This window comes from Catharus ustulatus, chromosome 20 (assembly GCF_009819885.2).
Source record: "Catharus ustulatus isolate bCatUst1 chromosome 20, bCatUst1.pri.v2, whole genome shotgun sequence".
Classification (NCBI taxonomy): Eukaryota; Metazoa; Chordata; class Aves; order Passeriformes; family Turdidae; genus Catharus; species Catharus ustulatus.
In genome coordinates, this window is record NC_046240.1 from 3,019,924 (window position 1) to 3,032,324 (window position 12,401).

General features: G+C 37.8%; 1 protein-coding gene across 4 annotated transcripts in view; it reads left to right on the forward strand.

Moving 5' to 3' along the window:
- B3GNTL1 (UDP-GlcNAc:betaGal beta-1,3-N-acetylglucosaminyltransferase like 1) overlaps nucleotides 1–12,401 on the forward strand; it is a 108,980-nt gene that overhangs the window by 16,501 nt on the left and 80,078 nt on the right. For all 4 annotated transcript variants that reach the window (XR_004419778.1, XM_033076435.1, XM_033076437.1 and 1 more), the window contains exon 5: nucleotides 1,302–1,367. Coding sequence is in view for 3 of the 4 variants with exons in the window: in XM_033076435.1 (XP_032932326.1) it covers nucleotides 1,302–1,367 (66 nt within the window). In the remaining variant the exon portion in view is untranslated. The remainder of the gene's footprint in view (nucleotides 1–1,301; nucleotides 1,368–12,401) is intronic.

Sequence of the window (12,401 nt, forward strand, 5' to 3'; positions counted from 1 at the left end):
AAACTTAAGTGTGTTAAGAGTCAGTTTTATTATTATTTTGTTTTATCTTTAACCTTGAATTGTATTAAATAGTTGGACCTACTTCTGAAACTTTTTTATCATGCATTGTTTTGATAAAACCATAGTGGCACCTTTATAGCAAGGTCATTCAACTCTTCAAGCTGTAGGTATTTAAACACCAATATATTTTTTGTTGTTGTTGACTTGATAGGAAGTTTTAATGTGAAAGTGGTTGGAAATTCAATATTGAGGGGTTTTGCTTTAATAGGATTCTCAGAATGATTTCAGTGTGAGAAACTGTTAAAAAGAGTGTCTGTAAAACAGGAATTCAAGGCTCCTCTGAATTATCTTTGCCTGATGAAGTTTATTTGGAAATACCCTGAGAAGAAATAAGCTTATGTGTTAGTTTTAACCAGCATCTAAAAAAAAGACTAATTCTTTAAAAGGGGGGAAATATGTCACCAACATGGAAAAGAATAAAGGTAACTTTATTCAGGGGCCTAAATTTAGGGAAGAAAAATTGTGCTACAGTTTCTATAGAGAAATCACTGTCTAGAAAGGATTTAATTTTGAACAGGAAAGAATGTAATTTTGTAAGGAATCTCTCCTAACAGTTCAAGGCAGGATAGCAAAGTTACTGACTTTTCACAAAACAACCTATCTTTTTTTATGTAAATAAAACAGATCTTTATGCTGCAAGTGTAAGAGATATTAACACAAAATTTAAATCTAGGTGGTGTGTTTTAAAGCCAGTGTCAAATGCTGATACATTTTATGGGTGTGCATTCCCATTTTCCTTTTCCTTAGAATTTTCTCATTTCACAAGTACTAGTTTTTGTGCCCATGAAATATGAGATATTTTTACATCTAGAGACCAAAGGCTTTTCATTTTCTGTGGAACAAGGTACAGCCAGATGACAGAGAACATTTCCTCATATTGCTAATTCTCAGATTTTATGGCTTTAACTGAGGGTAATTCCTTGTCCTCACACTGCCAGTGCTGCTCTGGGAGTTGTGAAAGAGTTGGAGAATTTCTTGATTAATAAATGTTAAATGTGTGGGTGCCTGTGGACGTGTGTTGAGATCACAGCACCATTGTCACGTAGTAGTTTTGATCACTTCCAGCTCAAACAGCATTGAGTTTGGTCCACAAAAAGTGTGAAGTCTCCTGATATCTGTTCCATTTGCATTTCTGACTGCAAGCCAGTAAAATGATGTTAATTTAGCAACATATTCTAATGTGTGTCAGTACTGTACTGTGACCCTTTTTATGTTCAGTAACAGTGTGCTATTTATTCCAGGATGATGTGATGATGCCACAGCGGGTTAGGCTGCAGCACGAAGTTGCCATTCAACACCCAAACAGTGTGAGTACTTTTTTCTTGTGTGTATTTCTGGGTTTTTCTTTGACAGAGTTCCGGATACATCTTTAAAAGGATATGAAAATTTCACAGTGGGGCTGGGGGAGGCAGAGCAATAACCAGTGTATTCTTTCTCTTTATTTTTCATCCTCACACTGAATGGGAGCTTTGATTGAACTTCTTTTCTTCCTTTTATTTTCTCTGTTCAGAAAACCAGATCTCATTACAACAGTGATACTCTTTTGCAAATAAGTATATAGGTTTGACTAATGCCTGTAACCTAAAGGAGAATGCCTTTTTTATGTAGCCTAAGTCATGTGAAAAACTGCAAAGGATTGGCTACAGCTATGGTTTATCTGCTTTTAATAATTAAAAAACTGTAAACCATAGGGAATGTTTGGGTTGTTACCACCAATGAACTGGCCTACAGCTCAGCTGATGTTTCTCTGTCTGCCTGTAAAATGAGACATTATTAGAATTGCATTCTACGTTCCTGTGAAATAAACTGTCAGGAATATTCTGTGAAATAGTTTTTCTCTGATCTATATGATTTTGGTTTTGTATTACTTTTTTTGAGATTAGGGTCAGTGTTCTTTAGAGAGATTTTGTGCATATGTTCTACTTATCAAAAAATAATATATATATATATATTAATAACTTGTTATGGCAGTCAGTTGATGTGTCAATACAACTGAAAAATATATTCCTTTATAAATTTGAAAACTGAGTTTGTATTCCTGTCAATAGTACTCAGCAAAATCAGCTTTATTGTTTCCATACATCTCTGACATTTTCTCTTGTGATATTTATTTCAATGTGCAAGAGGTTTCTGGAAAGGAAAGGCTGATGGACTTGGTCTGTCATGAAGGTGTTTCCTGCAGGTATCTGAACAAAAAACACAGTTTTAGGATTATTGCACTCTGTCAACTAAACACCTTTTGAACTTTTTGTACTCCAAAATGTGCTTGCTTCAAAGCAGAGATCCTTGCAATCGTTTCAGCTGAGGAATGCCTGCCAAACAACCTGCTGCTTAGTGGTGGGATGTGTACCTGCTCATCACACCACCTGTATTAGGGCTCTTCTAACATCTGATAATCCTTACAGTGGAATTTATTGAATTATAGCTTTAATAGTACCTGAGTAGCAGTTAACCTGCCTCACATTACAAACACAATAAAATGATAAATTGAAAGTTGTTTTTGTTCTGATATCAATCAGTTAATGTAATTCTGCAGTCAGATGCCATAAAACCAGAAAGGCAAGTTGATCCAGTATGCTTGTTTTATGGAAATTAGTGCTAAGAGCTATCATATTTCTTGCTTATATGGCTTCTAAGATATAAATTAAGACTTTTTTAATTAGACTAAATTCAACTAAACAGTTTGTAGTCTTTTTAAAAAGCACTTCAACTGTTTTGTTTATATTCTGTTATACTTTAGTGCCCAATAGCCCTCAGTGTGAACTGGTAAATGACAATCAAACAAGTAATAAAGAGGACCTGAGTAGACTGAAGGGTCTTTATGATCTGTTCTAAGCAACACAAACCTGTTACTGCCATGTTCTAAATGCATGTGAGTTTATGGTCCTGTTTCAGTCTGGTACTTGTGGTGGCCTGGCTTTGGCTGGGTTCTGTCACTCCTTAGAACGATGGGGTGGTGGGAGAAAGTAAAAACCTCTGGGTCAAGATCAAGGTAATCTATTAAAGCAAAGAATAGTTTTTGGTGTTTGGATCAGCTGCCCTGCTGGCTGACCCCCAGCCTACTGGAGATGGGGAATGTTGGAGAGACAGCCTTGGTGCTGTGGGACAGGGCCCAGAGCACTGGTGTTACCAGCACACAGCACTGGGAGGGCTGGCATGGGCTGAATTAGCTCTATTTCCACCAGAGCCAGCACATTTTCCCTGTTACAGGTATAGAAAATGTGTGGGGTGCCTGTGTGAGGTGTAAACTTCTGGGTTGCAGAGGCCTGAAGGAGAAAGGGAAAACACATCCAGCTGCTTCTGGTGAGCAAATAAATCGGTTTGGTCCAGAGCCCCTCTATAGTTCTGACACAACTTTGAGAAAAGTTGACCTGGTCACAAATACACTGAGCAGGGTCAGAGTGGACTTCTGTTCTTAAAAGGATGATCTTTGCTGTCCTCAGAATAATCATGCCATTCAATTTTCTGGCCCTGGGAGATGTTTGGGGGTGTTTGAATGAAGTTTTGTTCTGTATTTGAAGTTCTGGCTTGGCTTCAATCAGTCTGATAAACTAGAGTAGGTGGAGGGAGAAAAAAAAAAAAGGCAAAAAGCAGAAGGTTGAGAAATGCCTGTGAAGCAGTGAGCTTTTTTGGTTTGTTCCTGAAATTCTAATTTGCAGACTTGCACTTTCCACTGTTTTGCAACTTCTCCTGACCTGGATTTTTGACTTTATGCAGTCTCAGTATACTTCTCAGAAATTTTATTCCTAATCCTAGTCCTGCTGGTTGTTACTGGGAGTCAGATTTGAAGACCAGTGTTCCCAGTGGATATTGTGGGTTGCAGTTTGCTGTTGTTGTTACTATAGATCTACAGGTAGAAAAGTCTCCAACTTTGCCCACTGAGAGACATCTTCCAGGTCCTGATTAATCCCTGAGGTTCTTCCTCTTTTGTGTTACCCTTAAATGCAAATTGCCTTACTCTGACTTGAAGCCTGGCTGCTAAACAGCAGAGCCAAAGATAGCAGATGCCTCTGGGATCTTCCCAACAGGTTATTCTCTAAAGAAACCTGTGTCTCCATCTCTGAAAAAGCAAAAAGCTTGCCCCAGGTTCAGGTACTGGAGCACAGCTGAGGTAACAGCAGCAGCCTTTGTGTCTCATTTCCTGGATCACAGGCTCCTTAATTGTGCTTTAAAGAGCAGGTTAATGTCTATTCTCTGAAGCTGCTCTTATCTGGAACACTTTTTAAGAATGAGGCTTGTAGGGTGGAACGGGTCAGTGCTTGGAAATGTTCAGAGTGCAGGATTTTGGATCTCAAAATACAAATCACTAATACATTGTGCTGTTTGTTGAAGGATAACTGCTGTCACCTTGTCCTCTGCTGACTATTTGACATCATCTCTAGGTCCCCCTGACAGGAATTCTATAAATAGACACTCTCAGAAGACACAAGTTTTTGAGACTCTGTGTATTTATACTACAAATTCTTAAGTTCTGCTTAACAAATATAAAGCTCAGTGCAAATCCCTACTTTTAGCAGCTCTAAAGCTCAGGGACATCATACTGGTTTTGTTTATCCCTAGAAGCTGCATCTATTCCTTTTATCCAGGAAAAGCCACGTGTTGCTTATTTACCACACACAAAACATGTATGCTTTGTTGGCAGCTAATTAATAGGAAGAGTCAAGATTCTGTTTCCCTTAATTCTGAAAAAGTCATGCTTTCATATCTTATCTTGTGTTCTTCTAGAGGAGCTCCAGCCTTGTGTACATACCAGTATTCTATAGAACAACTTTTAAAGTTTGGAGTAGCCCAGGAAATTATTTCCCAAACCACACACCCTATGCAGCCCTTCACTGCCTCACATTTATTCTGTTATTTAATTTCAACAGTGCTACTCTGAGAAGTCCCAAAGCTTTTTGTTTCAAGGCAAGAGGGGATGTGAGTTGTGACTGCTCCCTGGCTGTCTTGCTGCTGGATGCTTCCAGCAGACCCTGCTCTGGGCATGCTGAAGGAAAATCACTGGATTTGGGGATGACCTTGGAGACACTGAATAACATTAAAGAGAATATAAAATAGCTAAATTCTTCCTCACTGTCTCCTACCTCAGTGAGAAAACAAGAGCTGGAGTGAGAATGTGGGCAATAGAAATGAACATTAGTTCCTTTTGTTTTCTCTGGCTCAATGGGAGGTGAATCAGTAGCAGTGTCACAAGGAACACCTTTCTATTTGTTGTGAAATTACAACCCTCGTCTCCAACAGGTAGGATACCTGGGCATGTGAGAGAACATGAATATACCATTTGCATTTCTTCAATGAGCAATTCTCACTATTTAGCATCTCTAAAGCAGATTTTTGGCATATTCTGTAGCTTGGCTTTAGATCAAGAGCAGCAGTGCCTAAAGCCATTTTTATCTGTTGCATTATCTGCCTGTGTTAACCAAGTGCCTGAATTCTGCATATCTTTGATGGTTAATGTGACTCTAAGATAGTTGATGGGATTGAGTGAACTTGAACAATGCCTGGGCTGGTGGCTCACAGACCTGTTCACCTGCCCTGGGAGAGCTGAAACAAATATTGCACAATGGGCCAATGAATTGGAGAAATCAGCAGATGAGTGAGAGCTGAGCTGCTCCTTTCTTTCAGGCTCAGCTCTAGGCCAAGGGCTTTGGATGTTTCCCTCCCACCCCTACTGAACTTCACAAATTAACTACATCTAAAAGTTAAGAGGATTTTTTTTTCTTTTGGTCTGGAAACATATATTTTTAAATTCTGAAAGTCATAATTTAATAGACTTTTTTTTATGTCACTGTAGCCTGTGCTGTTCTGCTTGTCAGGACCTGTCACACCTTTCTGCCATGTGCTAGAAAGCAGCAAAACTGTTCCTGCCTCCCTTAGAGAGTGCTGTGCTTACAGAGAGCAATGCTTTGAGTCACATCATTCTTTTCTTGTGGCTGAAATGATCAGATCCACTTGATTCTGTAGATTAGTGTATGTGAGGTTTTATTAAACTGCCATAAAGCATAACTACATAATGCTGAATGTTACTTCTCTGTCCTCCATTTAAATTCAATTCTCCACCTCTATTTAATTTTCATCCTTCCTGTGTTCAGTGAGGTTGTTGGTGATCTTCTCTCATTCTGTCTTTAATTCTGAAAATTTAATTTTACCGTCTCCCCTTAAATGCTTTGTCCACCAGTTGTGGCATATAACTTAGCAGATTTTCCTTTGGTAAGTGTTTTTATTTTGGACATGAAGTTGATTGAAAATCTTCTTTGCATCAAACTTAAATAATCTTTTTTTCACCTTAGTTAATTTGCAGAGCTCTCCTATGCCTCCCTTACTCAGCAGGTTTGAGACAGAGCAGTGTGTGCTGCCCGGGCCTGTCCCAGCAAGCACTGCCTGTGGAGGTTAATTTTAATATCAGAATTAATTCATACAACAGCTATTGAAGAGACATTAATTGAGTACTGTCATGTCTTGAATGACAATTTAAATTTGTTTGCATAAAACAGTTAGCAGGAATTTACTCCACCAAAGGGGCTGAGTAGATCTGAAGAGGCTCTAGTCTATCTTTGGTACAGACAAAAGGGAAAAGGAGATTATATTATTGAGATTATATTCCTGAGGTGATTACAGGCACTTGTTGATTGTCCAACACCAGATGATTTTTTATGTGGGACAAAAACATATCCAGAGGAATATTTTCATGAACTAGTCTTAATTATTCTGGTCAGCAGAATTTTTTTTATATTCAGTTCCCTTTTACTTCACACTATTATCAAACTACCAAGTCTTTTACATTCTTCTCCAGCATGTGGAAAATGTAACTCTGAATTAAGGCTATCCAATATAGATACTTATAAAAGCATTTATAGGTTTCACTTCAGGAAATTGTCATTAGAGCTTTTAAAAGTAATTTATAATATTTCAATAATCTTCTCTTGGTATGGAAGGTAGAAACTAAAGCAGCAGTTTTGTGAAGATTTTGTTTGGAAGTGGTGACATTGGAGGGTGTTTAGAGGAGAAAATACGATATTTTTTTTTTTGCACTGAAGAATATGAAAATTCTTTCTTTGACAGTGTGAGAGAATTTTTCTTTCATTTTTGGTACTTGGGTCTTTCCATGTGTATCATCCAGATCTGCTGGAATTCAGCTGTGTCTTTGCTTTTTATTAGGCAGCTTCCTTAAAGATTTTTTCTAATTTGGTATTTCTGAAAAAAACACAGAACATTTTCAAAGTCACAATGTCAGTCTAGGCCTGTTCTACATTTAGTCAAATAGCCCAAATGGGAAACAGCCCAACTGACAGGACTTTGTAATTAAATTTGTGTTTAAAATGGCCTCCACATGCCAATAACCCGTCAAATGATTGTGATTACTTGAGTTTGATATTCATCAAAGTCTGACTGGAATGTGTTTCATTCATATAAATGTATTTCATTTTTAAAACTATATCTGAAGCATAAAATGTTTGAAAATCAAGATTCCCTCCTCCTGGTGTTCAGACATTTTGCTGAGGTGATAACTATTGCAATCCAATCAGACTTTGTGAAGCTGCAGACAAAAAAAATTGGTATCTCTTCAATGATATTTTCTTGAAGATTTCCCCAAAATGTCATGTTCAAACTTCATGAATTCACATGTGTGAAACATCTTTTTATGTCTTTCTGTGTTGTGATGCTCAGCTGGGCTCATTCTGATTACACCACCTTGACTTTTTGTTTTTCATATAAATTCACTAAAGAAAATTCAGACTTCCTTGGTTTTTGATTACTCCCTTTTTATGTGCTGAAAAGAAACCATTCTTTGGTGGACTTTGGACTTGAACTAGTGTCAAGTAGAATGTTTAACAGGTGGTCTTAAATATGGATTGCTCCAAGATAGAAGCACCTGTGGAAATGGATTTTCATCTGTCCTAAAGGCTCCTTTGGGGAGTCAGCACTATCAACATATTTTATAATTTTTAAAACATGCTTTAAATACACCAGGGTGTGTTTTGTATATTTACACCTAATGCAAATTACCTCACAGGTGTCATGTTTTGAAGAACAGTTTCCTCCCTTGGAAATTATTGGGAGAGGAAACACATTTTACTACCTTCTTCCTGTAGTATATAATTTTGGAAAGATTTTAACCACATAAAAATATTTCTTTAGTTTGTTTTTCCTTTTTAATTGCATTAAATGGTGATCACAAAATCTTTCTTAAAGGAAATTACTGCATAAAATTACTACAATAAAATTAATTGAAGTAGGGTTTGGAGACAGCAGAAGTGACATCTACCTTTCCTTAACACAAAAGATTTATGGGTTTGATTAGAAAAAGAAAAGATGGGTTTGATTAACTAAAGCTGCTCTTAAAATTCAGGATAAGGTAAATAGCTCTTATTAGCTTTTTATTTTAGGATTTTTCCGTCTGTGGGCTCTCATAAAGAAGCATATTGGAAAAGGTGTCATGCCCTAGAGATAATCCTCCCTATTTTACTTGTTATTTGGATAATCTTTCTTTTCACAGAACATTTTCTAGGATCAGATGCTATGATTTTTCTAATTAAAGCATCACTAAGTACTTAATTACATTCTCTTCAAGGAGGTTTACATCATTCTGTCATATTTCTAAAATGAAACACAACACTGCACATTCTTCCTCAGAGTGTAGAATGAAGTTTTGTACTTTGTATAACCTTTGAAAGTTGCATTTATTTTGTACAGAAAAACTGTACAAAACTGTACAAAAATCTGGATTTTTTCATACTAAAATGGATATTTTCCCAATACTTGTTTCAATAATAAAGTTCCTTAAGAGGAGATACATTATATGAAGAATTCCTCTGTGTATTTGTACATTCAGTGCCTACTGCCTTGTGGAGAGTTTATGCTTTTGCCTGTCTTTCTTCATTTCCTCCTTCTTTTAAAACAAGGGTGGAAAATATTGGGATAAAATTGAAGACCAATTATTTTTTTCATCCTCATTTCCTCTTTAGCACAACGGGTGGGTTCTGGCCCATAGGCTGCCTCCTGAATAAGGAAGATTGTTTGTGGTAAAGGAAGTTGTAGTGATTAAAAAACTCAAACACCACATCTGCAGAAAATGCCTTGGTTTTAATTATTGCCGACTCATTTAAAATTTGTTTCCTCTCACCCGCTTCCTTTTCCATTTAAACGTGCGAGGGAAAACATCAGACCTTGAAATGATGAAAATAAAAACCTGAATATTGCATTTCAAAAGCACTAGTGAAAGTTGGAACAGGTTCTGACCTTCAGTGAGTGGTTTTAGAATGCTGGGGTTTGCATGTGGCAGATTTGAAATACAGTAATTTCATGATTCTAAGTCGCACCTGATTATAAGCCACACATCTGGGTGATGGCAACTGTCTTGGGTTACAATACAGAGTGTGATAAAAGGTATCTATTCTATCACCATCTGTTGAGGGTGGGGGCAGTGATCCTTATCTCCATGGGAGATATTCTGCTAATGGGCATCCATTGAAACCAGGCAGGGCATTGTTCTTTATCTTTTCACAACCCATCCTTCCTGCAGCCAGTCATTTTCTGCTCATGGCCATTGAGTCCCACTGTGGGACTGATAAAATTACTGCATCCCATTGGGAGTTGCTCCAGCCAGGGGCAAGAGCCCAACATTTCTTACCAAGATAAAAACAGAGGTTTTGGGACACTAAGGGAGCCCCTTCCTCCACTGGACTCCAGAGGAAAACCGGATTTCTCCACATCACCACTGGAGCTCCGGAGGGAAACTGCACCTTGTACAGGAGCACTGCTCCAGCTGAGCCACATCTGTCACTGCAGGAGGATGCAGCCACCATGGGATGGGACTGCTGCCAACACCCTGCCTGACGGGTGTCAGGTTGTACTCTGACTGTGTCAGGGTTTGGGGTTTGTTTCTTTGTAGTACTGTATTTCTATTTTAATTTCCCTAGTAAAGAACTGTTATTCCTAATTCCCATATCTTTGTCTGAAAGCCCCTTGATTTCAAAATTATAATAATTTGGAGGGAGGGGGTTTACATTCTCCATTTCAAAGAGAAGTTCCTGCCTTTCTCAGCAGACACCTGTCCTCCAAACTAAAACAGCAACTTTTCCTTCTTTGTCCATATATAAGCTGCACCTGATTATAAGCCGCACGTTGGGTTGGGACCAAAATTTCAGTCAAAATGGTGTGGCTTATAATCATGAAATTACTGTACTCATTTTTCAGTGGAGCAGTTTTGGGACCTCACAGGACAGTGACTGCAGGTGGCTCTAAGCAGGATTTGGTAATGTGTGCAGTAATCCTGCCCAGTTCTTCTGAACGTGAGCATAACTCTGAATTTACTGAATGTGCTCGTTGGATTTTTATTTCCAGGGTACTGTGACCTGGAGAACCTCAGAGTTATTTTGTTTTCAGTTCTATTGTACTGGCTTTATAGTTCTCTAACTCCTGAAGATGTTTTCAATGCAGTGGCATAAAGAACATGTCTGTGACATTCATTCTGATATTGTTATTTAGATACCATTCATGAACTCCAGTCCGAATTGTGTGGAGTGATACAGTTATTAGAAAAGAGAGATTCAGGTTCCTAAATACAGACCTTTAGTGCTATTTTGAGTCCTTTCTGAGACCATTTAGACAGGACTGGCAGATACTGGAGGCTTTTGGTGAAGCAGTAGAGGAAGCCAGGCAGGACTGTAGGGCCACAAACTGATCCTGTATTTGGCCACTTCTTCCCACAGAGCTCATTTGAAGCCATTTTTATTTTTTAGATTGACTCGTGTTGCCTTTTAGTGCTGGTATTTGTTGGTTCTTAAGATTACCCCCCTATTTTGTGTTCTTACTGCTTTTTCTATTACTGTTTCTTGCTGCTATACAGCATGAATTCTTTTGTATTTTTTTCCAGAGACACCAATGCTGATTGCAACTAAATAAAAAGCTAAAACCTTTAATACATCAAAAAAGTAATTGTCTGTCTAGAAAGCAAATTACCTCATTGCTGTTGTAGCAGTAAGGATTGTCATGGTTTTCTCTCCTGATGAGAGTTCTACTTTTTCCTGAACTGAGTCTTTTGTTATGAGCCAGAAATTTTTTATTCTTTGTTCATGTTACTGCTTTCTCTACAAGTAATATTAACATTGCATTTCTGCAAGTTTCCAGCTGGAATAAGAAACCTATTGCATTTATTGTATATATTGCATAGTTTAATCTAGTTACAGGTATGTACCACTCTGCAGCATTTGTAATAATAAAAACAAACTTGTCTAATTAGATCAAAAAGTTGAAACTTGGATGAATTATTTTATTGCATAGAACAGATACTCAAAATACTGAAAAGAATATTTCTAATGCAGTGTTTCTTGTACTTTCTGGAAGGTCTGAATGGATGTAATATAGGCCAGAAAGATTTTCATCAAAGAATTTTAAATATAATGAGAAAAGGAACAGTGGAAAAACTTTTTACTTCATTTTGAAAGCTCTGAGGAAATATTGAATGAAGTGAATATAAAACCTTTGTGAGACATGGAGGAAATGGAACCAGTGTGCAGTTGCTTGTGCTGCCACACCTTACACAGGGGAGCTGCAGGAAGCTGTTTGTACTCGAAATAATCTGATTTTCATTGTATGAAAGAAGCTGGTTACATGAGCTGGGCTTTACAGATGCTGAATCAAAGGCTCAGCTTGGTGGTGTTTATCTTGCAGCCACAAGTGAAAAATCCCAGCGAGTGTCAGAGTCCCTTCGGGAGGGGAATGGTGCAGCTAAAGTGCAGAAAGGTGTGGGCTTTGTTTGGCTGAGGATCTAGAAACAAACTTGATTGCATTGTGGCAATTTTCACATTTGTCTGTAAAACAAACTTCTTAAATGATGATGAAAGTGCCCTTGAGTGGTGCTGGTTGTGCAAAGGAAAAGAAAGCAGCTCTTAGGGCAGAGGGGAGTGCAAACAGCACTTCCTACAGCACGGTAACTTTGTTAATGAGTTTGCAGCTATTTTCCTGTTGTGCTGCAAAGTTACATTTCCAAAGATTGTGCTCCAAATTATGGCTAAATTCAATGTTTTGATTTTTCTCACTGAAATACCAGTAATTTCTAGATAATGACTTTGAGGATGATTTTTTTTCCTAATATTTTTTCAGTTCCAAAAGGCTCAAAGCACTTTAAACCTACAACACACTAAGCACAGAACCAGTGGAGTGAGCCAAAATTCAGAGAACTAAATTGAAGCATGCAATGCAATTGTCTGTGTGGCCAGATGGAAAAAGGAGGGAATTTTGGCTAAGACTTTAAGTCAAACTCTAGAAATGCCAAACAGTGATATATAATCCAGAAAAGAGTTGTCAGGATCCAATTGAATAGCACTTCTTCTGTCTGCCTT